At 42.3% G+C, this 27,087-nt stretch overlaps 1 protein-coding gene across 6 annotated transcripts in view; it reads left to right on the top strand.

Annotated features, from left to right (window-relative positions):
- The first annotated feature begins 231 nt into the window (after positions 1–231).
- Positions 232–27,087, top strand: part of ATP6V0A1 (ATPase H+ transporting V0 subunit a1) — a 57,548-nt gene continuing 30,692 nt past the window's right edge. For 3 of the 6 annotated variants that reach the window (XR_010729538.1, XM_066263588.1, XM_066263586.1), the window contains exons 1-9: positions 232–334; positions 2,234–2,396; positions 11,158–11,236; positions 13,399–13,496; positions 14,053–14,181; positions 20,301–20,404; positions 20,738–20,864; positions 24,557–24,639; positions 25,220–25,313. Coding sequence is in view for 5 of the 6 variants with exons in the window: in XM_066263588.1 (XP_066119685.1) it covers positions 2,280–2,396; positions 11,158–11,236; positions 13,399–13,496; positions 14,053–14,181; positions 20,301–20,404; positions 20,738–20,864; positions 24,557–24,639; positions 25,220–25,313 (831 nt within the window). In the remaining variant the exon portion in view is untranslated. Of the gene's footprint in view, positions 348–2,233; positions 2,397–11,157; positions 11,237–13,398; positions 13,497–14,052; positions 14,182–20,300; positions 20,405–20,737; positions 20,865–24,556; positions 24,640–25,219; positions 25,314–27,087 lie in introns of all 6 variants that reach the window. The other 3 variants (XM_066263590.1, XM_066263589.1, XM_066263587.1) reach the window with 2 other exon arrangements.

Below are 27,087 nucleotides of genomic sequence, written 5' to 3'. Positions count from 1 at the left end.
GTGTGTGCGTGTGTGCGTGTGTGTGTGTGCGTGCGCGCGCGCGCACCTGCACTGCCCACCCAGCCGGCCGGAGCGGCCTCAGAGGGGACAAGATGGCGTCTACCCATAGGGTCTCGCCTGAGCCCCCAGGACTACTCACTCTCAGCCTCAGCGACCGAGGCCGCACCCCATTGGTCGACTACAATGATGTCATCTTAGGGGCGGAGGCCGGCGGCGGCGCGGGGGTGGGGCTTTGCGGACGCACGAACGTCAAGGCGCTGCAGTCCCGAGCCGCGGAGGCTGCGGGCTGGGTCTGCGGTGACTGCTCTGGTATTGGCTCGGCCGGTGGCTGGAGGTGAGCGGGGGCGGTAGGTACAGCGCCGCAGGTACAGCAGGGCAGGGAGCGGTCTCCGAGGGGCGTAGGAAATTCTTCTGACAAGCCTTTGGTTTGTCAAAGGAATTAGCAGGGATCTTAGGAAACTGAAAGGACATGAGGATTTCACCCCTCTTTGGGCACCACTCCTCTGGGCAGAAGAGCCGGAGGTTCACTCCCCTTTGGAGGCCCAAATCCCTACCCTTATTTAAGGAGTAGGCGGAGAAACTGAAGGTTATTGGGATGTTCGAAGAATTTGGAGGAGACTTCTTAAAGGAAGTCCCAATTTGAGGATTTCCCCCTTTTAGTCCCTACTCCAGGACGTAGATGTGCCTGTGCTCACTGGGTAGTCAGGAAATGAAGCAGGTGAATCTCAATACCTCGTTAGGAGTCGAGGACTGGATGACAGTGAGGCAGTGAGCGGGGACTTTATTTGGGTTCCTCTTGTGCAGAATGACCATTTCTTCATATTTTGTTGTGTGACACCCCCACCCCATTCCCTAATCGCTTTGGTTTATTTGGTTTCCTGTTTGGCTCCAGTCGGAGGGATATCTAGGGAGACTAGTAATAGTTAAAAATAGTAATAAATTAAAAAACAACAACGAGGGTGGCATCTTTTTGGGGGCTGTCATTATGGCAGCCCCTGAACTATGCTGGTCGGGCATAGTTTTATGTGTTTAGAAATTATGGAGTCTATCCCATAATTGAGGAGGGATGTGTATTAGGCTGGTAATAGCTGTTTTGGATGATTCAGGTGTAGAAAGTCGTGAAGTCAAGCTACATAATCTCTTGAGAAATCCTTGCTTATATTGGAGTGTGTCGTGCTGCTGCCTTGAACATCAAATGCACAAAGGTTTTGTCATCCACATTTCTTAAAATGTCTCCCAGCCTTCCCGAAGAGTAACTCTTCCTTTAATGCCAGTTTCACCTATCATTATGGATGCTCTCGTGATACTAAAAATACTGTACGTTTTGCTGAGTTTAGTTTCTTAACAGTCTGTGCCTCACAATGGCTGATTGAGAGTAAATAATTGCAGTTTCAGGACCACTGATAGCGCCAATTGTCTTTCTAACCCGGCAGCGATAAGACAGCCCTAAAATGAAACCTTTATTGATTTATGCATGAGAGGCTTTAACAGATGGAACAATGTAATTAATCTTGAAGGTGGGGATAAGATACAGAAAGCTTCGGAGGTGGAAAGCATATTCGCTGTGGCTGGATAAAAATGCTTTGTCATTATCAATGTATTCCCATCATGCTTGGCTTTGAAATTGAGCTTAATATGCAAGCTGGTCCTCCCCTCCTTTTTTTAAGATAATGATTATATATTTAGATTCTTTAGAGAGAAAATGGTGCTTTCTGAGGAATTTGGCAGGTTAAATAAACTCTTTAAAGTAATAATAGCTTTAGGGTAGCACTGGGACTTTGGCTTTCAGAAAATAGCAGTAGAGGGTAGAAAATGAGTGAAGTCTCTTTGTTTCCTGACACAAATGGAAAACAGGATAGAGCAATGTGAATGTCACTGCCTCATAATATTGTGTCCAGGGTATTAAAAAAGCTGTTTGGGATTCCCAGTTCCTGTTTTTAATCTGGATACATTCTTATGTATTGAGATGTCCCCACATATTGTCATTTGATCCTGCCGTTGACTGCAAGGGAAGTGACTTTTCATCAGGCACTCTGTGGGAGAGGATTCAGTAACAGCCTTTGCAATTTCTCCTTTCCATCTTTCTAAGCAGGATGTCAAAACAGTTGTTAAAGAGCTGTCAGCATGAGGTGGAAGACATGAAATGCAAAACCGAAAAGCCATACTGGGTGTTGTTTGCTCTTAGCCCTTTTAGTAATTTACAAGGTCAAGTAATTTTCTCTCTTTGCCTTAGGTTGGAGAGAAATCCAGGTACTCAGTTGGTGTGCTTTTCTGCCGCCATGGGGGAGCTTTTCCGGAGTGAAGAGATGACCCTGGCCCAGCTTTTTCTACAGTCAGAAGCTGCTTATTGTTGCGTCAGTGAATTAGGAGAACTCGGGAAGGTTCAGTTTCGCGATGTAAGTAGTGGTGGGACTGCTTCTTTATTACTGCTGAACTATATTTTTCTTGTCATGGCCACTTGCCTTAATGGTGAATGTTTTGCTTTTTATTTGCAACAAATAGCATTATAGCATGGCTTACTGTTGCTACACTTTTTTGAGTCATCTTCCTAGAAGTGAGAATGTTGTGTGCCCATCCTTTCGCGTTTTTACTAGCTCCCACTTTGAGAATAACCCCAAGCATTCTCATGGTGATTGCTTGGAATGCAGGCGGAGAACACCAAACGAACCTGTTCAAGGCTTGCACAGAGCTTTGCTCATTCACATTTCTCAAAATGTCTCCCAACCTTCCTAAAGAGGAACTCTCACCTCTGGTTCTGACTTCCCAAACACCTTCCCTGAATGTACAACTCTCTGAGATTATTGTCATCTCTGTGTCTCAAGCTAGCATGTTTAAATCCTAACACCTTCCCTTTTCCCAAACTGTTTCTTCATTCTGACTACCTAAACTTGAGTTAATGCATTGATATTCTTCCAGTTTTTTAGACTTGAGACCTAAATCAAACCTAAGTCACCCTTAATTAGCAATCCTTCATCTGGTTTTATCGTGTATCCCTTTCTAATACCCGTTATGTCCTTTCAGTGTTCTTAACTTTCACTTATGATGTATTTTAATCATATAAAAAATTATAGGGAATAATATAATGAATATCTATGTTTGTGCTATCTACTTAAGAGATAAACATTCCACATATAATTGAAGGCTTCTGCCAGTCCTTCTTCCCTGACATTCATTTCTCTACCCTCTGCCCCAGAGGTAACTTTCTTTTTTATTTTTTTATTTTTTTTTTTGTGGCAGAGGCAGAGTCAGAGGGACAGATAGTGACAGACAGACAGGAAGGGAGAGAGATGAGAAACATCAATTCTTTGTTGCAGCTCCATAGTTGTTCATTGATTGATTGATTTCTCATATGTGCCTTGACTGGGGGGCTTGCTCGAGCCAGCGACTTTGGGCTCAAGCTGGTGAGTCTTGCTCAAACCAGATGAGCCTGCGCTCAAGCTGGCGACCTTGGGGTCTCGAACCTGGGTCCTCCACATCCCAGTCCGACACTATCCACTGCGCCACTGCCTGGTCAGGCCCAAAAGTAACTTTCTACAGCGACTTTTATTTTTATCATTCCCATAGATTTTTACTTTTTGCTTTTGCTATATATGTATGTATCACTAAATAATATGTATATAATTTTGTATGTTTGAAAACTATGTACATGGATAGTATCATACTATATGTATCCTTCAGCAGGTACTTTTTAAATTTAATATTTGTGAGATTTGACCATGTTGATACAGGTAATACTAGTTCACTTATTTAAATTGTTACATTGTTATTGTAAGAATATACAGTTTATTATTTTTTCCTTCTGATGGGCGTTTAGGTTGATTGCAGTTCTTTGCTATTACAGTATTGCAGTGAAGATTCTTGTCTGTGTCTCCTGGTATACATCTGTAATAGTTTCTCTGGGGCAGTGGTTCTCAAACATTTTGGTCTAAAGACTTTTTTTTTTTTTTGTATTTTTCTGAAGCTGGAAACGGGGAGAGATAGACTCCCGCATGCGCCCGACTGGGATCCACCTGGCACGCCCACCAGGGGGCGATGCTCTGCCCCTCCGGGGCGTCACTCTGTCGTCTCTGTTGTGACCAGAGCCACTCTAGTGCCTGGGGCAGAGGCCAAGGAGCCATCCCCAGCGCCTGGGCCATCTTTGCTCCAATGGAGCCTCGCTGCGGGAGGGGAATAGAGAGACAGAAAGGAAGGAGAGGGGGAGGGGTGGAGAAGCAGATGGGCGCTTCTCCTGTGTGCCCTGGCCGGGAATCGAACCTGGGACTTCTGCACGCCAGGCCGACGCTCTACCACTGAGCAAACCGGCCAGGGCCTCTAAAGACTTCTTTACACTCTTAAAAAATTGAGAACCTGCCTGACCTGTGGTGGTGCAGTGGATAAAGCGTCAACCTGGAAACGCTGAGGTTGCCGGTTCAAGACCCTGGGCTTGCCTGGTCAAGGCACATATGGGAGTTGATGCTTCCTGCTCCTCCCCCTTCTCTCTCTCTCTCTCTCTCTCTCTGTCTCTCTCTCTCCCCTCTCTATAATGAATAAATAAAATCTTTAAAAAAAAATTGAGAAGGGGCCCTGGCCGGTTGGCTCAGCGGTAGAGCGTCGGCCTAGCGTGCGGAGGACCCGGGTTCGATTCCCGGCCAGGGCACACAGGAGAAGCGCCCATCTGCTTCTCCACCCCTCCGCCGCGTTTTCCTCTCTGTCTCTCTCTTCCCCTCCCGCAGCCAAGGCTCCATTGGAGCAAAGATGGCCCGGGTGCTGGGGATGGCTCTGTGGCCTCTGCCTCAGGCGCTAGAGTGGCTCTGATCGCAACATGGCGACGCCCAGGATGGGCAGAGCATCGCCCCATGGTGGGCGTGCCGGGTGGATCCCGGTCGGGCGCATGCGGGAGTCTGTCTCTCCCTGTTTCCAGCTTCAGAAAAATGCAAAAAATAAAAAAATAAAAATAAATAAATAAAAAAAAATTGAGAACCCTAAAGGGCTTTTATGTGAGTTTAGTTATTCATATTTACTGAATTAAAAATTAAAACTGAGAAATGTTTAAAATATTTATTAAATCATTTAAAATGATAATAAAAACATGTTATAACAAATTTGTGAAACATAGCTATATATATTTTTAAATAGTGAAAAAAGTTGTATTGCTTTTACGTTTTTGAAAATGTTTTAGTATCTGAATTAATGGAAGATAGCTGGATTCTCATTTGCTTCTGTAGTCAGTCTGCTGTGATGTAGGTCATGAGACTCTGGAAAACTCACTGGACACTCACAAGACAATGAGAATAAAAAAGGCAAATGATGTCTTAGTGTTACTGTGAAAATTGTATTGATCACATGGACCCGCTGCTACTCCAAGGATTGTAACTAGAAAGGGCATTACTGAACACATACAATGTGCATCTCTGGCTGTTGGATGTTGTCACAGTGTACTTTTCAGTGCGTGTACCTGTTCATGCCAGATCAAGAGTTCTGTCCTTCCACCAACTGTGTCAACACCTTTGTGATCAGACTTAAGGAAATTTACCAATCTAGTGAGTGTGAAGTGGTATCTTATTGTTTTAATTTGCGTTTTCTAGATTAGTACATTTGGTATCTTTTTATTTGTTTATTGGACATAGTAGGTTTCATTTTTCCATGAGTGTCTGTCCATAATATGTGCCTGTTTGCTATTGGGTTTGCTTATTTTTTGCTTGTTAACTTGTAGGATTTGTAAAAGTTCTCCATGTCTTCTGGAAGCTAATCTTTTTCTACTCCTTTACTGATAAGTTCTAGGCTTTTGCTTGTCTTTTCCCTTTGTTTATGGTACATTTTGTCATACATAGTTTTTTGGGGGTTTTTTTTGCTTATTGGTATCTTTTTTTTTTTTTTTTTTTTTTTATTTTTCTGAAGCTGGAAACGGGGAGGCAGTCAGACAGACTCCCGCATGCACCCAACCAGGATCCACCCGGCATGCCCACCAGGGGGCAATGCTCTGCCCCTCCGGGGCATTGCTCTGTCACGACCAGAGCCACTCTAGCGCCTGAGACAGAGGCCAAGGAGCCATGCTCAGCGCCTGGGCCATTTTTTGCTCCAATGGAGCCTCGGCTGCGGGAGGGGAAGAGAGAGACAGAGAGGAAGGAGAGGGGGAGGGGTGGAGAAGCAGATGGGCGCCTCTCCTGTGTGCCCTGGTCGGGAATCGAACCTGGGACTTCCGCACGCCAGGCCGACGCTCTACCACTGAGCCAATTGGCCAGAGCCTCTAATTTTTTTTTAAAGAGAGAGAGAAAGGAAGGAGTAGAGATAAGAATCCCCCACTTGTAGTTGTGTCGCTTTAGTTGTTAATTGATTGCTTTTTCAATGTGCCTTGACTGGGGGCTCAAGCTGAGCCAGTGACCTCTTGCTCAAGCCAGGAATCTTGGGCTCAAGCCAGTGACCTTTGGGCTCAAGCCAGTGACCCCTAAGGTCATATCGATGATCCTGCCATGCTCAAGCTGGCAATTCACACTCAAGCTTGTGAGCCCATGCTCAAGCCAGATGAACCCGGGCTCAAGCCTGTGTCTTCAGGGCTTCAAACCTGGGTCCTCAGCATCCCAAGTCGACTCTCCAGCCACTGTGCCACCATTGGTCAGGCCTAAATTTTTTATTTTGAAAAATTTCAAGCCTGAATACTCTTACGTAGATTCACCAGTTCTTAACATTTTGTCACATTTGACAAAATTTTTTACTGCACCATTTAGAGAGTTTCTTACTTTCAAATCTGTACTCTTTTCTTTCTTTTTGTCTTTGTACCATAGACAGACACTGGGACCTTTAGCAACATGTTGAAGAAGAGGAACAGCAGGCTAATACTCGTTGGGATTGTGTTTAGCTGTGTGTAACCAAAAACCCAAGTGAAAGGGGTGTTCTTTTCTTGTGTAACTTGAATCCTCATTTCACAGATTAGGAACCTGTGGCGTAGGTGAAAATACCTCAAGGAAACAAAGATTAGTACCAGCTCTTCACTGTCATCAGTGTCCTAAGATCATTGTATCTCTCTCCCTCTCTCTCTCTCTCTCTCCCTCTCTCTCTCTCTCTCTGACCATCCTTAAACATTGGGCTTTTGTACTTACAGATAACTAGCACAGCTGTAGGCGTGCCACTGAAGGAAGTGCAAGGAGGAAGGAGAAGTACTTATATCAGGAGGAAAATACTTTCCCAGACATCCTCAGCATACATTTTTTTTAATCAAGAGAGAAGAGAGAGGGGCAAAAAGACAGGAAGGGAGAATGAAGAGAAGCATCAACTCATAATTGAAGCACCTTAGTTGTTCATTGAATGCCTTCTCATATGTACCTTGACTGGGTTGAGGGGGGGTCTCCAGCCAAGCCAGTGACCCCTTGCTCAAGCCAGAGACCTTGGGCTTCAAGCCAGCGACATTTGGGCTCAAGCCAGAAACCATGGGATCATGTCTATGATCCCATACTCAAGCCAGTGATCCCACATTCAAGCTGGGGTCCCACGCTAAGCCGGAGACCTTGGGGTTTTGAACCTGTGTCCTCAGTGTCCCTGGCCGACACTCTATGCACTGTGCCACTGCCTGGTCAGGCATCCTCAGCATACTTTTCTAATTTTATTATTGGTACCAAGATTATGGTATATACTAGTTGCAAGGGATTCTGGGAAATGTGGTTTTTAAACTGAGCAATTACCGTTCTGAACAAAATTGGGATTTTTGTTACTAAGGAAACAGGGCAAAATGTTATGTACTGTGGCCGTCACTTGGTATTCTTGTCTTGTTCCTGACTTTAAGGGAAATCTTTTTAATGTTTCACAATTTAAATAAGATTTTTTTTTAATGTTTACAGAGTCAATGTATTTTTTTAAATTAATTAATTTATTTATTCATTTTAGAGATGAGAGAGAGAGACAGAGAGAGAGAGAGAGAGAGAGGAGAGATAGAGAGAGAAGGGGGGAGGAGCAGGAAGTATCAACTCCCATATGTGCCTTGACCAGGCAAGCCCAGGGTTTTGAACCGGCGACCTCAGCATTTCCAGGTCGACGCTTATCCACTGCGCCACCACAGGTCAGGCAAGATGTTTTATTTTTTGAAAATTCTATTTATTAGATTATTCAAATACCTTTCAATTTTTTATTTTCTAAAGTTATTGTTACAAATGATTGTGGAAATTTATTGAATGCCTTTTCATCTATTGAGGTTATTATGTTTTTTCTCCTTAATCTATTAATTTGGTGAATTACATATCTAGATTGTTCTCCTATTTTTTACTGAGATGTAATTCACATACTATATAATTTGTCCATTTAAAGTGTACAATTCAATGATTTTTATTATATTCACAGAGTTGTACAACCATCACCATAGTCAATTTTAGAACATTTTCATTATTTCAATAAGAAACTCTGTACCCATTAATAGTCATTCCCCCCACCTCCACCCCTACCCCAGCAACCACTAATCTACTTTCTGTTTCTGTTAATTTGCCTATTCTGAACATTTCATGTGAATGGAATTCTACAATGTCTTTTGTGACTGACTTCTTTCACTTAGTGTAACATTCTCAAGGTACATCTATGTTGTAACATGTATCTGTAGTTTTCTGTCTTTGGCATCTTTTTTTAAATGTGACAATGTGCAACATATTAAAATGAGTGGTTTCAATATAAGAAGTAATTGGTATCTTCTATCTTCTCTGCAAAAGATACCCTCTGGGTGTTAAGAGAGATGACTGAGGAAGACGTGTTTCCTCATTAAACTTGTTGAAAATCTTTTATGTCCCCTCTCTGTTCCTTCTCTTTGTCATACTCTTCCCTACTCTTCCATACTTCACTGTCTAACATAATCTTACTGACAGTTTACATTTTTTACCAGATGCCATAGTGAGCAGTTTGTATTATTATTGCAGGCATTTCTCACAATAACCCTGAGAAGTAGACCTACCTTTGATTAATGGAGCCACCATCCTCATTTCACAGATTAGGAACCTGTGGGGTAGGTGAAAATACCTCAGAGAAACAAAGATTAGTACCGAGGATTATCTGATCCCACTATCTATGTTCTTTTCAATTGAGCTATACCAAAAAAGTCACCCTTTTCCAGTGTACATTCAGTGGTTTTTAGTGTTTTCACAAGGTTGTACAACTATCATCACTCTCCAGTTCCAGAACATTTCACCCCCCAAAGAAACCCTGGACCCGTTAGCAGTCACTCTTTCCCTAGCCCATGGTAACCGCTCAGTCTAACTTTTTCTGTGGATTTCCCTGTTCTGAATACCATATAATCATATGTATAATATATATATGGATTCATACAATATGCATCTTTTGTAACTAGCTTCTTTCACTTAGCATATTGTTTTCAGGTTTCATCCATGTTGTAGCATGTATTAGCACTTCATTCCTTTTTATGTCTGAATGTCCGTTGTATGTTTATTCCACCTTTTGTTCATTCGTCAGTTGATGAACATATTTGGGGTGTTTTTACTTTTTGGCTATTGTGAGTAATGCTTCTGTAAACATTCTTGTACAAATTTCTGTGGGTGTTTTTTCTTTTTTTTACATAAGTATCTAGTAGTGGAATGCTTAGACATGAGGTGGGAAGATGTATGTTTAATTTATAGTGTGTATCCCAACAAAGTGTATTTATTTTTATTTTATTTTTTGTTTTTTTTAGAGAGAGAGAGAGAGACAGGAAGAGAGAAAGAAAGGGGTAGGAGAGAGATGAGAAGTATCAACTCCTAGTTGCTTCACATTAGTTGTTCATTGATTGCTTCTCTTGTGTGCCTTGACCGGGGAGCTTAAGCCTAGCCAGTGACCCATTGCTGAAGCCAGTGACCTTGATCTCAAGCCAGCGACCTTTGGGTTTCATGCCAGCAAGCTTTGGGCTCAAGCCAGCAACCCTGGGATCCTGTCAATGATCCACGATCAAGCTGGCAACTCAGCATTCAAGCTGGCAAACCCTGCTCACACTCTAGCCAGGCTCGGGGTGACCATGGGGTTTTGAACCGGGACCCTCAGCATCTCAGGCCACTGCTCAATCCACTGCACCAGCCCTGGTCAAAGTATATTTATTGATCTGTGTCTATCTCTTCTGTGAAACTGAGCTCCTCAAAGTTAGGGCATATCTTATTCTTTGTTTTTACACCAGTGCCTAGTATAGTATCCGGCACATATTTGGTGCTTGCTCCATAGAACTTGGAGTAACTATAGTAGTTGTTTATTTGTACTCCTTTTTTTTTTTTTTTTTTTTAGAGACAGAGAGTCAGAGAGAGGGATAGATAGGGACAGACAGACAGGAACGGAGAGAGATGAAAAGCATCAATCATCAGTTTTTCGTTGCAACACCTTAGTTGCTCATTGACTGCTTTCTCATATGTGCCTTGACTGTGGGGCTACAGCAGACCGAGTAACCCCTTGCTCGAGCTTGGACCTTGGGTCCAAGCTGGTGAGCTTTGCTCAAACCAGATGAGCCCACGCTCAAGCTGGCGACCTCGGGGTCTCAAACCTGGATCCTCCTCATCCCAGTCCAACGCTCTGTCCACTGCGCCACTGCCTGGTCAGGCTATTTGTACTACTTTTTTTTTTCTATTTGTACTACTTTTATGGAATTGATCACATGCTATCTTACTGGTTATATCCATGTTTTGTCCCTACTAGATTGCAAGTTTCTTAATGAATATCAACTTGTTTTATTCTTATTTGTATTTCCCAGAATATCTATCAGACTGCTTTGTGAATTACTTGTGATATATGAATGGATGAACCAGCCTGTCACTTTTGAAGGGGAAGAACATGGAACAGAAGAACAAAAGAAGTTTGCCTTCTGTTTCTTCTGATTGGGAAGAAAGAGAGAAGGAAAACCAGACAGACTTTCTATTATATAATACTAGTAGTCCAAATTTTTGGTTGTGGTTGAGTGCTCATGGGCAGCTCACTGAGACTTTGGACATATCTGGGAAGAACATTTTGTACTTTGTTTAATTGGCCTCCATTGCAGTATGTTGTAGCAGTGAGGAAGGGGTTTTTATCTTCAGTTGATTCAGCTGCCCCAGAGTAGATCAGTAGACAGTTTTTATTAGTGTTGCATCATACGTTGACCAAAATTAGGCTTTCACTTTGCAGGATGTGTTGCTTGTGAAACAGAGGAAATAGATGCAGTGTTTGACTATTTGGAATTGTGTTCTTGTTTCGCAGTTAAATCCAGATGTGAATGTTTTCCAGCGGAAATTTGTGAATGAAGTTAGAAGATGTGAAGAAATGGATCGAAAGCTTCGTATGTGCATTTTGGTCTTGTATGATGTTCCTATAATGAGTCATTTGTCTTTAATTAAGATACCAGTCCTCTTAATAAAGGGAGGGAATACTACAGGAGAAAAAGAAAGTAGTAGGAAAAATGTTGTGATCCTGACGTTAAGATGAGTTTCTAGGATGCAAGTAGCTTTTGTGGTGTTTGTGCTAAGTGATGCTTAATGAAAACCTTATCTGAGATGACAAGGCTGCAAGCTGAAAACACTGGTTATTTATTTATTTATTTATTTTTGTGGGAAGGGTTTTATAACAGAATTACATTATAGAATTCTGAGATGGAACGCAGACCACCATGAATTTTAGATGTCAGCATAGACACTTTTTTAATCTGAGCTATTTATGCAAGAGGGAAGAAACTAACAGTTATTAAGGTCCTATTGAGGCCCTGGCCAGTTGGCTCAGCAATACAGCATCGGCCCGGCATGTGGAAGTCCCGGTTCAATTCCTGGTCAGGGCACATAGGAGAAGCGACCATCTAATTCTCCACTCTTCTCCCTTTTTTTCTCTCTCTCTCTCTTTCCCTCCTGTAGCCATGGCTTGAATTGTTCCAGCGAGTTGTCCCTGCATGCTGAGGATAGCTCAGTGGCCTGGCCTCAGGTGCTAAAATAGCTCTGTTGCTGAGCAACAGCAGTGGCCCCAGATGGACAGAGCATTGCCCAGTAGGGGGCTTGCTGGGTGGATCCCAGTCAGGGTGCATGCAGAAGTCTCTCTGCCTCCCTTCCTCTCAATTAATAATAAAAAAAACCCAGTTCTATTGAGAGTTAGGGTGTTCGTATGCTTTTTTTCTTCTTCTTATTCAGTGAGAGAAGTGAAGGCAGAGACAGACTCCTGCATGCACCCTGATTGGGATCTACCCAGCAAGCCCACTTGGAGGCAATACTCTGCCCATCTGGGGCATTGCTCTGTTGCTTAGCAACCCAGCTCTTCTTAGTGCCTGAGGCAGAGGCTATGGAGCCATTCTCAGTGCTCAGGGCCAACTTGCTCCCATAGAGCCATGGCTGTAAGAGGGGAAAGAAAGAGAGAGAGAAGCAAGAGGAGGGGGGGTGGAGAAGCAGATGGGCACTTCTTCTGTGTGCCCTGGCCAGGAATTGAACCCAGGACATCCACATGCCAGGCCAGTGCTCTACCACTGAGCCAAATGGCCAGGGCCAAAATTTATTACTATTATTTTAAAGTTTTTATTTATTCATTTTCGAGAAGGGAGAGAGAGGGAGAAGGGGGAAGGAGCAGGAAGCATCAACTACCATATGTGCCTTGACCAGGCAAGCCCAGGGTTTCAAACTGGCGGCCTCAGCGTTCTAGGTCAACTCTTTATTCACTGCACCACCACAGATCAGGCAGGGTGTTCATATACTTCATATCATTCATTTGCCACAAAATTCCTTCATTATGAGTGTTAACCTCATTTAATAAATAAGAAAACCAAAGAGTAGAGAGGTTAAATGACTTGGACCAAGAATGTAAGTGGTTGTGATGGAATCAGCATTTGAATCCAGGTTGTTTTTTCTGGTCTAAAATCCAATATCTTGCTGTTTATACTATGCCAGCTCTCAGTTGTTGGTAGGTAAATTTGGTCCCCAACCTAAAAAAAAGTCAGTAGTTATCAGCTGAAACACTTTTCTATTCTGATATTTTGGAGCCTTATTCTGCTTCTTGCTTTTTGTTTGTTTTGTTTCACTTAAACTGACCTGCTTGTTTCCAAATGTATTAAAACCCTTTGAGCTAGAGTTGTCTGACTAGTGTGTCAACTGCAAATATTCTACTGAATTGGCTCTTCTGTAGCTCTACTCTGCCAGAAATACCTGTGAGCCGAAGCATCATACTCTGGGGTGGCAGTCACGTGTGCAGCGCTGAAGCAGAGGTGGACCACTGTGAAGATCAGAAGAGGGAAAGAAGACAATAGTGGGATGATGACCGTCTGTGGGGTAGCTGTGCCTTAGAGAGTATGGGTAGGAGGAAGAGGAATATAGAGAAAAAAAGATTTACATGTGCTGTTTCTCTTACGTCCAAATATCTTTCTTAGAATGAAGCTCTTTTTTAGCCAGGTTTGGCATCTTATTATTTTTCTCAAATACTGGTAATTCTAGGCATGTGCTGTACATGAATGTTTTGATTCTGTCATTTTAGGATTTGTTGAGAAAGAGATAAGAAAAGCTAATATCCCAATTATGGACACTGGCGAAAATCCAGAGGTGCCCTTCCCCCGGGACATGATTGACTTGGAGGTAAACAATTCTGAAGAAGCCAGATAGGTTTCTGGCTATTTAAGTGTACGCATTTCTGAGTGGATGGAGAGTAGAGTAATTCTCGCTGTCCTTGTCAGTGTTGTGTATTGATTGCAAGTTTCTTGTGGATGGGATTAAAATGAAGTCTCTTTGTTATGGTATAGAACAGTATGTTGAACAGTATCATGTGCCACTAAATAAATGTTTCAGCTTATTGAAACCTTACTGAATTAATGTCAATTTATCTAGTAATTTATTAACTTAGAGTCTAAATAAATGAATAGCCAATAGGTTTCAATATTTATTTTATCCATCTGAAGTCCCCTGAGAAATTCGACCAAGTGTTAATAGAAGATATAAACAAAGTCAGTTTTAAACAAAATTTTTTATAAAGGAAATGACCCTGGTAAAGTCATATATTTGCAAGGTAGATGTAAGATAACTGTCAGGTTGGCAGTAGTACTACTGGGTGAATTCATATCTTTTAAAACAAGCACGTTGACCTTAGTTTGAGTTAGTAGTTTGATTTCTTTCTTCTTTTTTTTTTTTTTTGTAGGCTAATTTTGAGAAGATTGAAAATGAACTAAAGGAAATCAACACAAACCAGGAAGCTCTGAAGAGAAACTTCCTGGAACTGACTGAATTAAAATTTATACTTCGCAAAACTCAGCAATTTTTTGATGAGGTCAGACTATTGTTTCTTTTGGTATTTGAGCAGCTGGCATTACACCTGCACAAGTGGGCCATATTTTTATTCCAATAATTATTTTAATTTGCTAGTTTGAAAGCAATGCCATTTTCATACCCTGCTTTAGTTGAAGAAATGTCAGATTATGCTCCATTTTTCATGCAGTACACAGCCAGATATAGTTTTGTAAATTTTTTTGCATTTTCTGTAGTTTTTCATCTCAAGATGGGGAAAGGAACCCTAAAGTAGTTGTATTAAACATAGTTAGTTGAAATTTTTACATTATATTTTAAGGTAAGTGAATGTTTAAGGTTAAATTTGAAGCAACAAGAAACATTTGGTTTCCATGAAGTTATAACAGAAATTTGTTCTTCAAAATCTTTTTATCAAACTTTACCTTTAATTTTATTTTCTGTTTGCCCATCAACCTTTGAGCACACTTTTAACTGCTCATATCACACTTTAATTTTTTTGTATTTTTCCAAAGCTAGAAACGGGGAGAGACAGACAGACTCCCGCATGCACCTGACCAGGATCCACCCGGCACGCCCACCAGGGGGTGACACTCTGCCCACCAGGGGGCGATGCTCTGCCCCTCCGGGGCGTCGCTCTGTTGCGACCAGAACCACTCCAGCGCCTGGGGCAGAGGCCAAGGAGCCATCCCCAGCGCCCGGGCCATCTTTGCTCCAATGGAGCCTCAGCTGCGGGAGGTGAAGAGAGAGACAGAGAGGAAGGAGAGGGGGGGAGTGGAGAAGCAGATGGGCGCTTCTCCTGTGTGCCCTGGCCGGGAATCGAACCCGGGACTTCTGCACGCCAGGCCGACGCTCTACCACTGAGCCAACCGGCCAGGGCACACTTTAATTTTTTAAGTGTTTTTTTATAAATACTTTATGGAAATGTTCTTGGTAGGATGCTTGTTTGGAATCACTGGATTTTCACATAAATTCAACTGTATTACCATATAGGGGAAAATGTTAGTAAGTTCCTGGATTAGTAGGTGACTAAGTTGCCAGGCAACAGCTTGCTGAGGTGACCCCATTGAAAGGATTTGGAGCAAGAGTTTCATAAAGCTTTCTTCTCCTAATTAAAACCTGGGAAGGAGTCCTAGCTTTCAGCCTGGACATGCTTTTTCTGATGGCTTAAAATATGAGTAATTCTCTTTTCTTACAGTAAAATCAGACACTTAAGAGGTTGTTCTAGTCACCATTCAGTGTGCTTTCCCATAAACTTATTTCCTTTGCTCAAAAAAAAAAAATTTTTTTTTTGTGGCAAAACTTTTAAAAAAACAGAGGACTCATTTTAGGTAGCATCTGTTCTGTTCTCAGTTCTAGTTTTAATTTCTGTCTTTTGAGGAAAGAACAACTCCCCATAGTTCTTAGACTAGAGCAGGGGTTCTCTAACCAGAAGCGTCAGCCTTACTTGGGAACTTGTCAGAATGCAAACTATCGGTCCCCACTCTAGACTTGCGTCAGAACCTCTGAGGGAGGGGGCCCAGCCGCCTGTTTTCACAAGGTGATCCGAAGGCAGCTAGTGCGAGAACCACTGTGCTCTAGAAAGTCAGCTGAAGATGTGATACATTCCTCAGTAACTAGGATTTGACTTAGAGAAGCCATGCTAATTAAAAAGACTGCTGGGGCCAGGGGAAAGGGGAAAGGTCTTATGAATTTAATCACCTAATCCTCCCAAGAATCAGAATGTGGCAATATTTACAAGAGAGGTCTGGAATGAATATTCAGCTAGCTCACTGAGTTGAGAATTTTGGGACTGATGGTAACTTCTTTCACCTATCCCCAGTTATCGTCACATCAGATGGTGTGGGACAGTGTGATTAACTCTCACAAGTGTTTCAGGTCTTTTGCAACAGTCATGGCCACTTATGCCTTATGGTTTTAATGAACAAGTAATCTATTGTAGAATTCCCATATGCTCACTGCCTACACATTGTATTTATCTTCATTAATTCACTGAGCGTTTGATGAACACCTACTCTTGGTGAGGCATAAGATGAGTAAGACATGGTCCCTGTGCTCAAGGAACGTAACACTTAGTCATATCATGAAACTTCCCGGACACAGTATATTCCTGTGCTCCCAGATGCGTGTTTTTCTAAACGTGTTCAAGCTGCTGCCCACAGTACAGTGTAAACCTGGCGTCAAGATCAAAGCTCGGCTACTTTTAGCATCATTTGGGGCTTAATTCTCCCCCCGCGTCTTTCATCCTTTTGATATAGTCTTTTGTTGACTGCTGAGATGTTACTGAAAAGTACAAAAATGTCTTTCATAACCTCCTGAATTTAAGGATAGAAATAGGCTTCCCAGTCTAGTTCATTCTGCGAGAAATTCTGAATAAAGACTGACAACTGGACTCCCACAGGGAAAATGGTTATTTAAACTTTATATTACAATTTTTTTAAAAATAGTGAAAAATAAAGTAAGAGGAACCATTTTGGAAAGATGATGTATGATTTTAAAATCATAAGTTATGAAAAAAATCATTTAAGCTATGGGTTTAGGAATTTCTTTGTGATTAATAAGTCTAAATATGAAATGCCCATGCTGAGAAGGCAGGCTCTAAGTCTTCATGACCTTCACGCCCAATTCATAGTGAGTTGTTTTCTCCTCCTAATCAAGCAAAACATTTAAAACAAAAAGCAAACATTTCTGGAAGCACTTCTGAACACAAGGCCTTGGCTGTATGAGAGGTTCTTCCGCTGCTCTTGTCATCAGTTCCTCTCATCCCCGGCCCCGGCCCCGGCCCCGGCCCCGGCCCCACAGGGCAGGAAATCTGGCAAGAACCGTCTGCCTTTTCTCTCCAGATGCGCAGTCAGTGCCTTGCTTGCTCTTGCCACTAGCTCGTAGCCTCCGCCAGGCCCCTTTCGGTAGCCCTTGCCCTGCTGTTCCTAAATTGCAGCCTCAGATATCACTACCTTGACGGGAGACCAGTCCTCACAGAGTGAGTGTGTGTGCACACGCAAGGGCATGCTTTAAGTAGTGCAAAGGATAGGAAGCTTGAGACCCTCAAATCTTGGAAACAAAGGTTTTTCATGAGATTTTTTTCTTCCATGCCTGAAATTAGAAGGTTTGCAAATGGCCTAAAACACTGCCAATTTCAAAAGCCTTCTTATAGGTGCATATGATTAATAAATTATATGATTAATAATAATGAGTTAGCAGAAAATGGCTAAATCGGAGAATGATTCTTTCCACCTTTTGGTATAGGGGTTGTGATTGGTGACGGGTATAGAAGGGGAAAGGTAAACCCATTGACTATTGTGATTTAAGATGATTACAAATTTAACTTAGCCATTTCTTATCCAGAGCATTTAAAGTGACTTGTTAATGATTATCCTTTTCTCAGTCTTCTTGCTTATGAAGAGCTGTAAGAGCTGGAGAGATTTCTCTGCATCTTTTACCATAAGCACCATAACATATGAGAACGTAAAGAAGACTGGAAAAGTAATGGTTAATGGCATGCAGACCCCTGCCTCCCTTTCCTTCTGAGTTTTCTGTTCATCTGCTTTCTTTATTTTTCTTTTCCATCTGCCATCTCCTCTGGGGTTTGGGTAAATACCTTCGGTGATGAAATGAAATTTCTTTCTTAACATAGATGAAAGTAAAAGCGCTTGCGCTTGGTAGTTAAAGTAGCTTGAACTAGACGTGCTGCTTGTACTTGAGAGTAGAAATATTCTCCTGAAGCTCTGCTACTTCCTTTTTCAAGGCATGGTTTCAATGTTCAGATTGGGGGAGGGGGTAAACCAAGGGCTGAGCAAGTGATTCAGAGGAACGTGGGCAGTGTTATTGTTGCTAGAGAACTCAGATTAGAATTTAGACACTCGATGATGTGGGTTTTGAGATTTTTTTTAAAGGCCCTCAGTAGTGCTGGTTGGTTCATCCTATTTTCTCATCGGGTACAATTATTATATTTTTAAAAATTTAAGTTTCTCTGTAAGACTTAGGATTCTTAAGTATGAAGTAGTGAAATTATGAGTTAGAATATTATTGCAAATTTCTATTTAATTTTAATTCTGTGGGAGTTTTTTTTATACTAAGAGAGTTTCAAGTACAGTCTTTGGAGTAGTCTAGTTGCTATTTTGTCATTTGTCCCTTTCAGAGTACATATGTGTTCTCTGAGTCTGATTGTTAGGGTTTATTTAAACCAGGTCTTACAGCCCACACAGAGAAGTAGGCAAGAGTCTTGTGTGTAGCAGTCAATTTCACTGTTTTTTTGTTTTGTTTTGTTTTTTGCCAAGGGACATTCCAAGAGCAAGCTGAAACGCAATGGTCATCTGGATCCTCAAAATAAATTGCTTGTGGCTTGTAGTCAGCTGATTTGACTTTTAAGTAGAAACAAAAAGAGCCCCCTAAACTTCCATTTGATAGCAAGCGGTAACCTGTGCCCCCGTGGTCTCATTTTCAGCTTTTCCAAGTCTCCTGACGTACCTCTCTGCCCTCTGGCATGCCCAGTGCTGCCCTTCCCTCTTTTTTTGGATCAGAGTTGGTCCTGCTTTTAGAATTTACTTCCCAAAACAATTCCTTTCACTTTTTAAGGCTTTCAGACTTACAGTTGAAGTTCCCATGAGGTGGGGTTTTTTGTAATGTTTATTTTATTGATTTTAGAGGGAGGAAGGGAGAGAGCAGGAGACAGACAGGAACACGTGTTCCTGTACGCGCCCTGACTGGGGATCAAACCGGCAACCTCTGAGCTTCAGGATGAAGCTCCAGCCAACCGAGCTATCCAGCCAGGGCCCATGAGGTGTTTTTTTTTTTTGATACGGGGTTAACAGGGCTAGAATCTTGAGATTTGAAATGAAAATGAAGAAAAAATTTTCCTGATTTTTTGTTTGTTTAGTTTTGCTTTTGAAGAAGATTATTGTGGCTTACTTCTAGTTTTTGGTCAAACAAAAACTGCCTGGGTATTAAGTTGAAGAGATCAGGCGGTGGACTTGATTGGCCTTTATTTTTTAGGGTAACTTCCCTTCCTGATAGGAGTAATAGGTGGTGGGATATGTTGTGTAGAGAGAGTCTAGGAAATATAGACATAGCACATCTGAGAAGGTCCCTCTCCTCCTCCATTTCATTGTATAAACTGTCATGGTGGAAATCATTTTAAATCTAAACAAACCAGCTTACCCACTCTACATTGGCTTAATATCTGTTACTCTCTTCTCTTCACTTGATTTAGATTGTTGGATTAAGCTATGTTCTCAAGAATCCTTAAACTATAAAGCCTGCATGAACTTTTTAATATCCCTAGATTCCTGCCCAGAAACTAGGCTATACAGATGTTTTCACTTTTTTTTTCCTTTATGGATGTGATAGAGACCCAGGCCTGTCCTGCTATTGTGCTTCTTATCCTTTTGGAGAAAGAAATACTCCTTAAGCCCCATGGTTTGGAGCATTTTATACAGTAGCCTTCCTGAAAGTTCTCATATTCTGCATTTTTAAGTGCACGGAAAACCTAGATATCTGGAGATGTCCCTTCTGCCTTTCTCCAGAAACTAGTAAAGGCCCAGCCTTTTGCTCTTTTGAACAGCAAAAATGCACACGACCCCGCCAGATACAGAGGGTGAGGTGGTACTTACCCAAGTCTTAAAGGCGTGCCTGTCCTTGAGTGACGATCCCTTGCTTTCTTCCTGGGAAAGAGAGTCTCCATCCTTCATGTTTTCACACAGGGAAAATTCTAGTTTGTAACTGCCTGGAAATTTGGTGTTGAGAGTATTTGCCAAGCTGCCTCGTTTTTGCTGAAAAGAAAGAAACATTTCAACTTCTATCCACATGAAAAGCTATTTCCTGGTACTTTCGTGGCTCATTTGGGAAAATATTTTTTTAAAAAATGGCTTCCACCAAGTAAGATTTATACATGTCACCATCATTAATGGTTTTTATTTTTGTATTCCTTAAACCATTTCCCCAGATGCTTTACTGGGGCAATTATGCTTTCTTTACCTCTCGTTACTTTCCTTTGTTTTCTTTCCCTATTCTTGTTTCTTTTTGTGGGTATGTCTTCTCTTTTGGTGGTTTATTTTTCATCTTTATTTTCTGAACTTAATCCTGGTTCCTCGTTCCCTGCATGCCACTAACTATTTTCATTAGATATTAATTGATTTGTGAATTCAGGCTGAATTGCATCATCAGCAGATGGCGGATCCAGACCTGTTGGAAGAGGCCTCATCCCTCTTGGAGCCAAGTGAGATGGGAAGAGGCACGCCTTTAAGACTTGGGTAAGTACCACCTCACCCTCTGTATTTGGCGGGGTCATGTGCATTTTTGCTGTTCAAAAGAGCAAAAGGCTGGGTCTTTACTAGTTTTCAGAATGCACGCTCTTCTGAGCTGACTGAGCAGAGGTCCTAAGTCGATTTGGATTCAGTTCCTGAGTTGTGTTCTGGCAACCCTCTTTTGGGACCAGGAATAAACTTCAGCAGTCCTTTTGACATAACAGTGCATAGCCTCGTGTTTGTCGCCTTTGTTCCTCTCCTCTCATTGTCCTCTTTGTCTCAAAGCCTCCCGTCCCACAGCATGGAATACATTTCCCAATCTGGCTCTTCTTCCCACAGCTTCGTGGCTGGTGTGATTAACCGGGAGCGCATCCCTACTTTTGAGCGCATGCTTTGGCGGGTGTGCCGGGGGAATGTGTTCCTGCGACAGGCTGAAATCGAGAACCCCCTGGAGGATCCTGTGACTGTAAGACAAGGGGACTGTGTCCCATGGCGTAGGTCTTGTAAAGGGAGCTCAGAGCAGTAACACAGTATGGTGCCACCTGACTCTGACCCTCCCACAGAGAAGCCCTTATGTTTACCCCGCTTTGATCTGCGAATAGGAGAGACTGCTCTTTTCCTTTCAGCGTCCACCATATGTGTACATATAATGTATACATGACATATACCTATACATTTTAAAGCTACACTGGTAAATTATTTTGATTGTAAATATGTGTTTTCCAGTTATTTTAACCTATAGCTTTGTATGTTTTCTCTTACTTACCTGGAACCAAAAGCAAATTAACTTTCTACGAAAGTTAACTTAAAGTAAGGTATCTGGTTCCAAGTTTAATTACGTATATCCATATGTAAAAAGAGAAGGAGAGAGGTCCTAAATTGTGATCTCTGTAAGTTGACGAAATTTTAGTTGGCAAAGTTTTCGTTGTCTTTTGTTTGTTTGGAGATTTAGAAACTTAAAGATACATATTGTGCAAGGTAGAATGATCTTCCCACCCAAAGCTCTGGAAGGCAGGAACCGCTTAACAGTTTAGCCTTTGACAGAGTGAGGCCGAGTTCCTTACAAAACCCTACATTAGTATGGTGAGTCCTGCTGTCAGGGATTACAAGCAAAGAAGATGAAATGTTCTGTAAACACTTTACTTCATTTTTGTATTAATATTACTTAGAAGCCTAACGGGTTTTTTGTTGTTTTTTTTTTTCTCTTCTAAATTATTTTCTGGATGTTATTTATTTATTTATTTTTATGATTTTATTTATTGATTTTACTGAGAGAGAGGAGAGGTTGGGGAGCGAGAAATATCAACTCATAGTTGCTTTCTTAGTTGTTGCTTGTTTGTTGTGTGTGCTTTGACTGAGCAAGCCCAGGGTTTTGAACTGGCAATGCCAGCGTTCCAGGTCAACACTATGTACTGTGCCACCACAGGCCAGGCTGGATTTCTTAAATTAATATTCTTTGCCCTACCTAAGAAGAGAGATTGAATTGTGAGACTTCTCAGAGTAGGTGGGTCATGCAGCTGAAAATAATGCAGTAACACTATATAACAGTGATCCCCAACCTTTTTTGGGCCACGGACCGGTGTAATGTCAGAAAATATTTTCACGGACCGGCCTTTAGGATGAGACGGATAAATGCACAAAATAAAATTATGTGACCGGCGTAAAAACTGTGGTATTTTAAAATACAATTGTCAAACTTACGAGACAAGCGTCAAGATAAGAGTCTTAGACAGATGTAACAGAGGGAATCTGGTCATTTTTAAAAAATAAAACATCGTTCAGACTTAAATATAAATAAAACAGAAATAATGTAAGTTATTTATTCTTTCTCTGCGGACCGGTACCAAATGGCCCACAGACCAGTACCAGTCCGCAGCCCAGAGGTTGGGGACCACTGCTATATAACTTCTTCTTGTTTCCCTTCTTGTCCAAGTGAGAGGAGGAGAGATGGAGAGAGAGAGACAGACTCCCACATGCGCCATGACCAAAACCCACCTGGAAAACCCCATCTGGGCCATGCTTGCAACTGAGTTATTTTTAGCGCCTAAGGCAGAGGCTGCACAGAGCCATCCTCAGCCCCCCGGGGTAATGTGCTCGAACAAGTCAAGCCATTGCTGCAGGAGGGGAAGAGAGAGAAAGAGAAAAGGGGGAGAGAGAAGGGTGGAGAAGCAGATGGTTGCTTCTCATGTATGCCCTGACCGGGAATCAAACCCAGGACATCCACATACCAGGCCAATGCTTCACACGCTAGGCCACCAGTCTACTGCTGAGCCAGCCAGCCAGCGCCAGTATAGGACTTTCATCTTAGAATTGAGGGGTGAATGTGGTGACACTTAAGTTACAGTGAGTCCCCCTTATCCAGAGGAGCAGTTTTACAGTCTAGCTGAAGGCTGTTCAGTGTGCAGCACACCTAATGTGAACCTGTTCTCAGAAATGTCCAGCCAAGTTTCTGGGCAACAGAAACCATTTTATCATCAAATTGCGGAAAGAATTGGGGTCTGCATGCCTGCATAGCTATAGCAGAGCAGCTGCACCAACAATGTGCACCAGTTTATCCCTAGAGGATTTAGGAAATTCAGAAACTTGAGCCTTCTTTTCCTTCCTTCCTTCCTTCCTTCCTTCCTTCCTTCCTTCCTTCCTTCCTTCCTTCCTTCCTTCCTTCCTTCCTCCCTCCCTCCCTCCCTCCCTCCCTCCCTCCCTCCCTTCCTGTTTTTCTTCTTTTTTTAAAAAAATTATTGATTGACTTAAAGAATTAAAGAGAAAAGGAGAGAGAGAGAGAAACATGGGTTTGTTCTTTACTTACTTACACATTCATTGGTTGATTCTTGTATGTGGCCTAACCAGGGATCGAACTGGCAGCCTTGGCATATCAGGATGACGCTCTAACCAATTGAGCTACCCAGCCAGGGCAAGCCTTATATTCTTCACTCCTCATCCCCTTTTATCCTTCTAGAGTTTTATTTGCTTGTTTTCTATTTTAAAAGCTCCGTAGGAATATGAAAAAATACAGGCATCCAGAGACAGTCCTGGTGAAAAGCCAATATAGCGTATTTTTCTCACCTTTCCTTTTAGTCCTGTGTGAGATTTCAAGTATAAACTTGGTATTTGAAATGGCTTGTCTTCTACTCTGCTCCCTAAAGTCTAACTCAACATGGATCATGAAATTCTACATCAACATTCTCCTAGCTACAGTACTGTTTCTTGTAGTTATCCAGTTGCCTTTATCTGGGAATTTCTAAGTATGGGAACAGACAGGAATGACTTTCTTCTCTTTCTTCTGCAGTTATGGCATTCAGGCAACATAAGATTTACCGTGGAATTGGTAGCCCTGGCCAGATGGCTCAGTTGATTAGAGCATTGTCCGAAAGCACAGAAGTTGCCAGTTCGATACCTGGTCAGGTCACATACAGTAACAGATTGATGTTTCTGTCTCTCTTTCTCTGTCCTCTAAAATCAATAAAACAAACATTAAAAAAATAAAATAATAAAATAGAATTGTGGCCCTGGCCAGTTTTCTCAGTGGTAAAGCATCGGCCTGGTGTGTGGAAGTCGTGGGTTTGATTCCTGGTCAGGGCACACAGGGGAAGCAACCATCTGCTTCTCTACACCCCCCTCCCCCTCCCACAGCCATGGCTCAAATGGTTTGAGCAGGTTGGCCCAGTGCTGAGTATGGCTCCATGGCATCGCTTCAGGTGCTAAAAATAACTCGGTTGCCAAGCAACGAAGCAGTGGTCCCAGATGGGCAGAGCATTGCCCAGTAGGGGGATTACCGGATGGATCCTGGTAGGGGTGAATGCAAGAGTCTGTCTCTGTCTCCCTGCCTCTCACTTAATAAAAAAATAAAAATTTAAAAATTAAAAACAAATAAAGTAGAATTGGTAAATAGGGCTAAATTGCATGAAGAGGAAAATCATCTCAGAGTCTGTGTCAAGCCCCTAGTTGAGTTTATAAACAAATACAGAACTTGTTTTGTGATTTAGTATTACAGGGCAAATGTTCTTATAGTGATGCGTAAGAAATAGATGGAGGATAGTAGTTAAAGGACAGGGCTGCCGGAAAGGATTTTTGTTGTTCCTGTATCACCAAGAAAGTAAGCTATTTAAGAAGTTTCCTTCCAGGTTAGAAGTCTGAATTCTCGGTTTTCTGTTCGGTGCCTAGGGCGACTATGTGCACAAGTCCGTGTTCATCATTTTCTTCCAAGGTGATCAGCTGAAAAACAGAGTCAAGAAAATCTGCGAAGGGTAAGAGAAAAGTGCTCCCCCAGGGTGCAGCCATGCTGCCGAACTCTTTCAAGCCTTCGAATGCAGAATAGAGAAACACAGCCCTTTTAGTTTACCTTGACATGGTGAGCATTTCATCTCCTAATGTTGGGCTATTCTAAATAATTAAAAACGGCCCAAATTCCGTTTTTAAAGTACCGTCAAAACAATTTCCTCTTGTTGAAAAAAAGTAATTAGGATTCATGATTTATAAATGCTGCATTGTTCTGGGACAATGGGGCCACACACCCACAGTGTGCCATAGGCACTGCGCCCTTAAACTTGTCTGAAATTCTGCCCATCAGATCTTTCTTCTGTGCCATTTTTCTACTCTAACTTGTATTACCAGTTTTTGTGTTTTAATCTAAGAGAATTTAATAGATAGTTCAAATGTTACTGCTCTATCTATAGGCCACTCTCCATAAATATTTATTGTTGATTACTGCATCAGTCCAAACTAATTTTTTGGTCCTTCTAGTACATTCGGATTGCTTTCTAGATGATGTCAATTGGCTAGGTTAAGGTATTTCCATGTTTCTTAGGCTGCATCTGTACATTCCAGATTCCGGGCCTCACTCTATCCCTGCCCTGAGACACCCCAGGAGAGGAAGGAAATGGCTTCTGGAGTCAATACCAGGATTGATGACCTCCAAATGGTACGAAGAGGGCTAGAGGAAATTTGTTTTTGTGAAATATTGAAATAGAAGATCCATCTCCTTCCTTGAAACACAAACAATTTATTAGCCACCGGCAGCTACTCAGGATACAAAAAAAAAAAAAAAATCAAAATACCTCCCTTTGAGAGCTGGAGAGAATTTTAAGGAGTGACTTAAAAATAGCATTAATCATCATCAAATGAGACAGGAATGCTATGCATTTGAAATCATTCCTGCTTAGAGGGTTTAATTCTCCTCATCATGAGTCATATTTTTTATAATAAATTTAAAAAGTATGCTTAGTTAAGAAAAGCAAATCAGATGATACAGAAGTATGTACAAAGTCAGTTCTGCCCTCCCACACACAGTCTACTCCAGAGCCATCCTCCACAGCTGGGCGGGTATCCCTCTGGCCACCTGGATATTAACCACACAGTCTGCCCACAGCATCCTGGTGTAACTCTTTTTTTTTTTTTTTTTTTTTGTATTTTTCTGAAGTTGGAAATGGGGAGGCAGTCAGACAGACTCCCGCATGCGCCGGACCAGGATCCACCCGGCACGCCCACCAGGGGGCGTCGCTCTGTTGCAACCAGAGCCATTCTAGCACCTGAGGCAGAGGCCATGGAGCCACCCCCAGCGCCTGGGCCATCTTTGCTCCAATGGAGCCTTGGCTGCAGGAGGGGAAGAGAGAGACAGAGAGGAAGGAGAGGGGGAGGGGTGGAGAAGCAGATGGGCGCTTCTCTTGTGTGCCCTGGCCGGGAATCGAACCTGGGACTTCCGCACACCAGGCCAACGCTCTACCACTGAGCCAACCAGCCAGGGCCCTGGTGTAACTCTTATACCCAACAAGAGACTGCGTTAGATTTTTACCAAATCGCAACGTGTGGTGTACGCACACCACGACTGCCACAGTGTTCTAAGGATGGAGTCATGATTTGTGTGTATGGGGAAGGAAAGGGGTGGCCAGTTGGAGCTTTGTTTCCTGTTGAAAGAATGTGATGAGGACCCCTTGAAACACTAATAAACATAGCAAGCCCAAAAGCATTTCTTTCCAGTAGTGGCAAAATTGTCAGAAATATATTATAATTCCCATGTCAACTCCCTCGTTTTTCCTTCCAACCCGTATTGTATGTGACCCACCAACTTGACTACTGCCAGTTCCTTTGAGACATCTTATCTGTTTAACCACAACTGCTGGTGGGAGATAGGCCATATTAGTCCCTTCTGGGTTCTAGGACTGTCTTATCCCCTCCCAGGTTTAGGGGCAGATTTTTTTTTTTAATTTTAGAGAAGAGAGACAGAGAGAGAGAGAGAGAGAAGGGGGAGGAGCAGGAAGCATCAACTTCCATATGTGCCTTGACCGGGCAAGCCTAGAGTTTTGAACCAGCGACCTCAGCATTCCAGGTTGATGCTTGATCCACTGCGCCACCACAGGTCAGGCTAGGGGTAGATTTTTAAAGAACATGTGCAACCCAGCTGTATGAACTGAAACTTTAAAAAAGGATTGAATCACCAAGGAGTGAGATGTGGGGGTGGGGAACAGGGAAAGAAAAAAGCAAATAGAACATTGCTTGCAGGTTTGCTTAGCATTCTTCCAGATGTTATAATAGTTATTGTGAAATTAACAACAGCCAGAAGGAGAAAAAGTAACTTCGTCCCTTTAGTCTCAGTGATGTATAGTCTTCATCCCTTTAGTCTCCTAGTATACTGTGGCTTTTTTTTAAGCCTCTCTGTGGAAGTCACATTCTATTGCCCAAGACAGTTTTTCAGGGAA

Source organism: Saccopteryx bilineata, chromosome 2 (genome assembly GCF_036850765.1).
Source record: "Saccopteryx bilineata isolate mSacBil1 chromosome 2, mSacBil1_pri_phased_curated, whole genome shotgun sequence".
NCBI lineage: Eukaryota > Metazoa > Chordata > Mammalia > Chiroptera > Emballonuridae > Saccopteryx > Saccopteryx bilineata.
The sequence above is the reverse complement of the archived record's forward strand: the minus strand, read 5'-3'. Positions and strand labels throughout refer to the sequence as shown.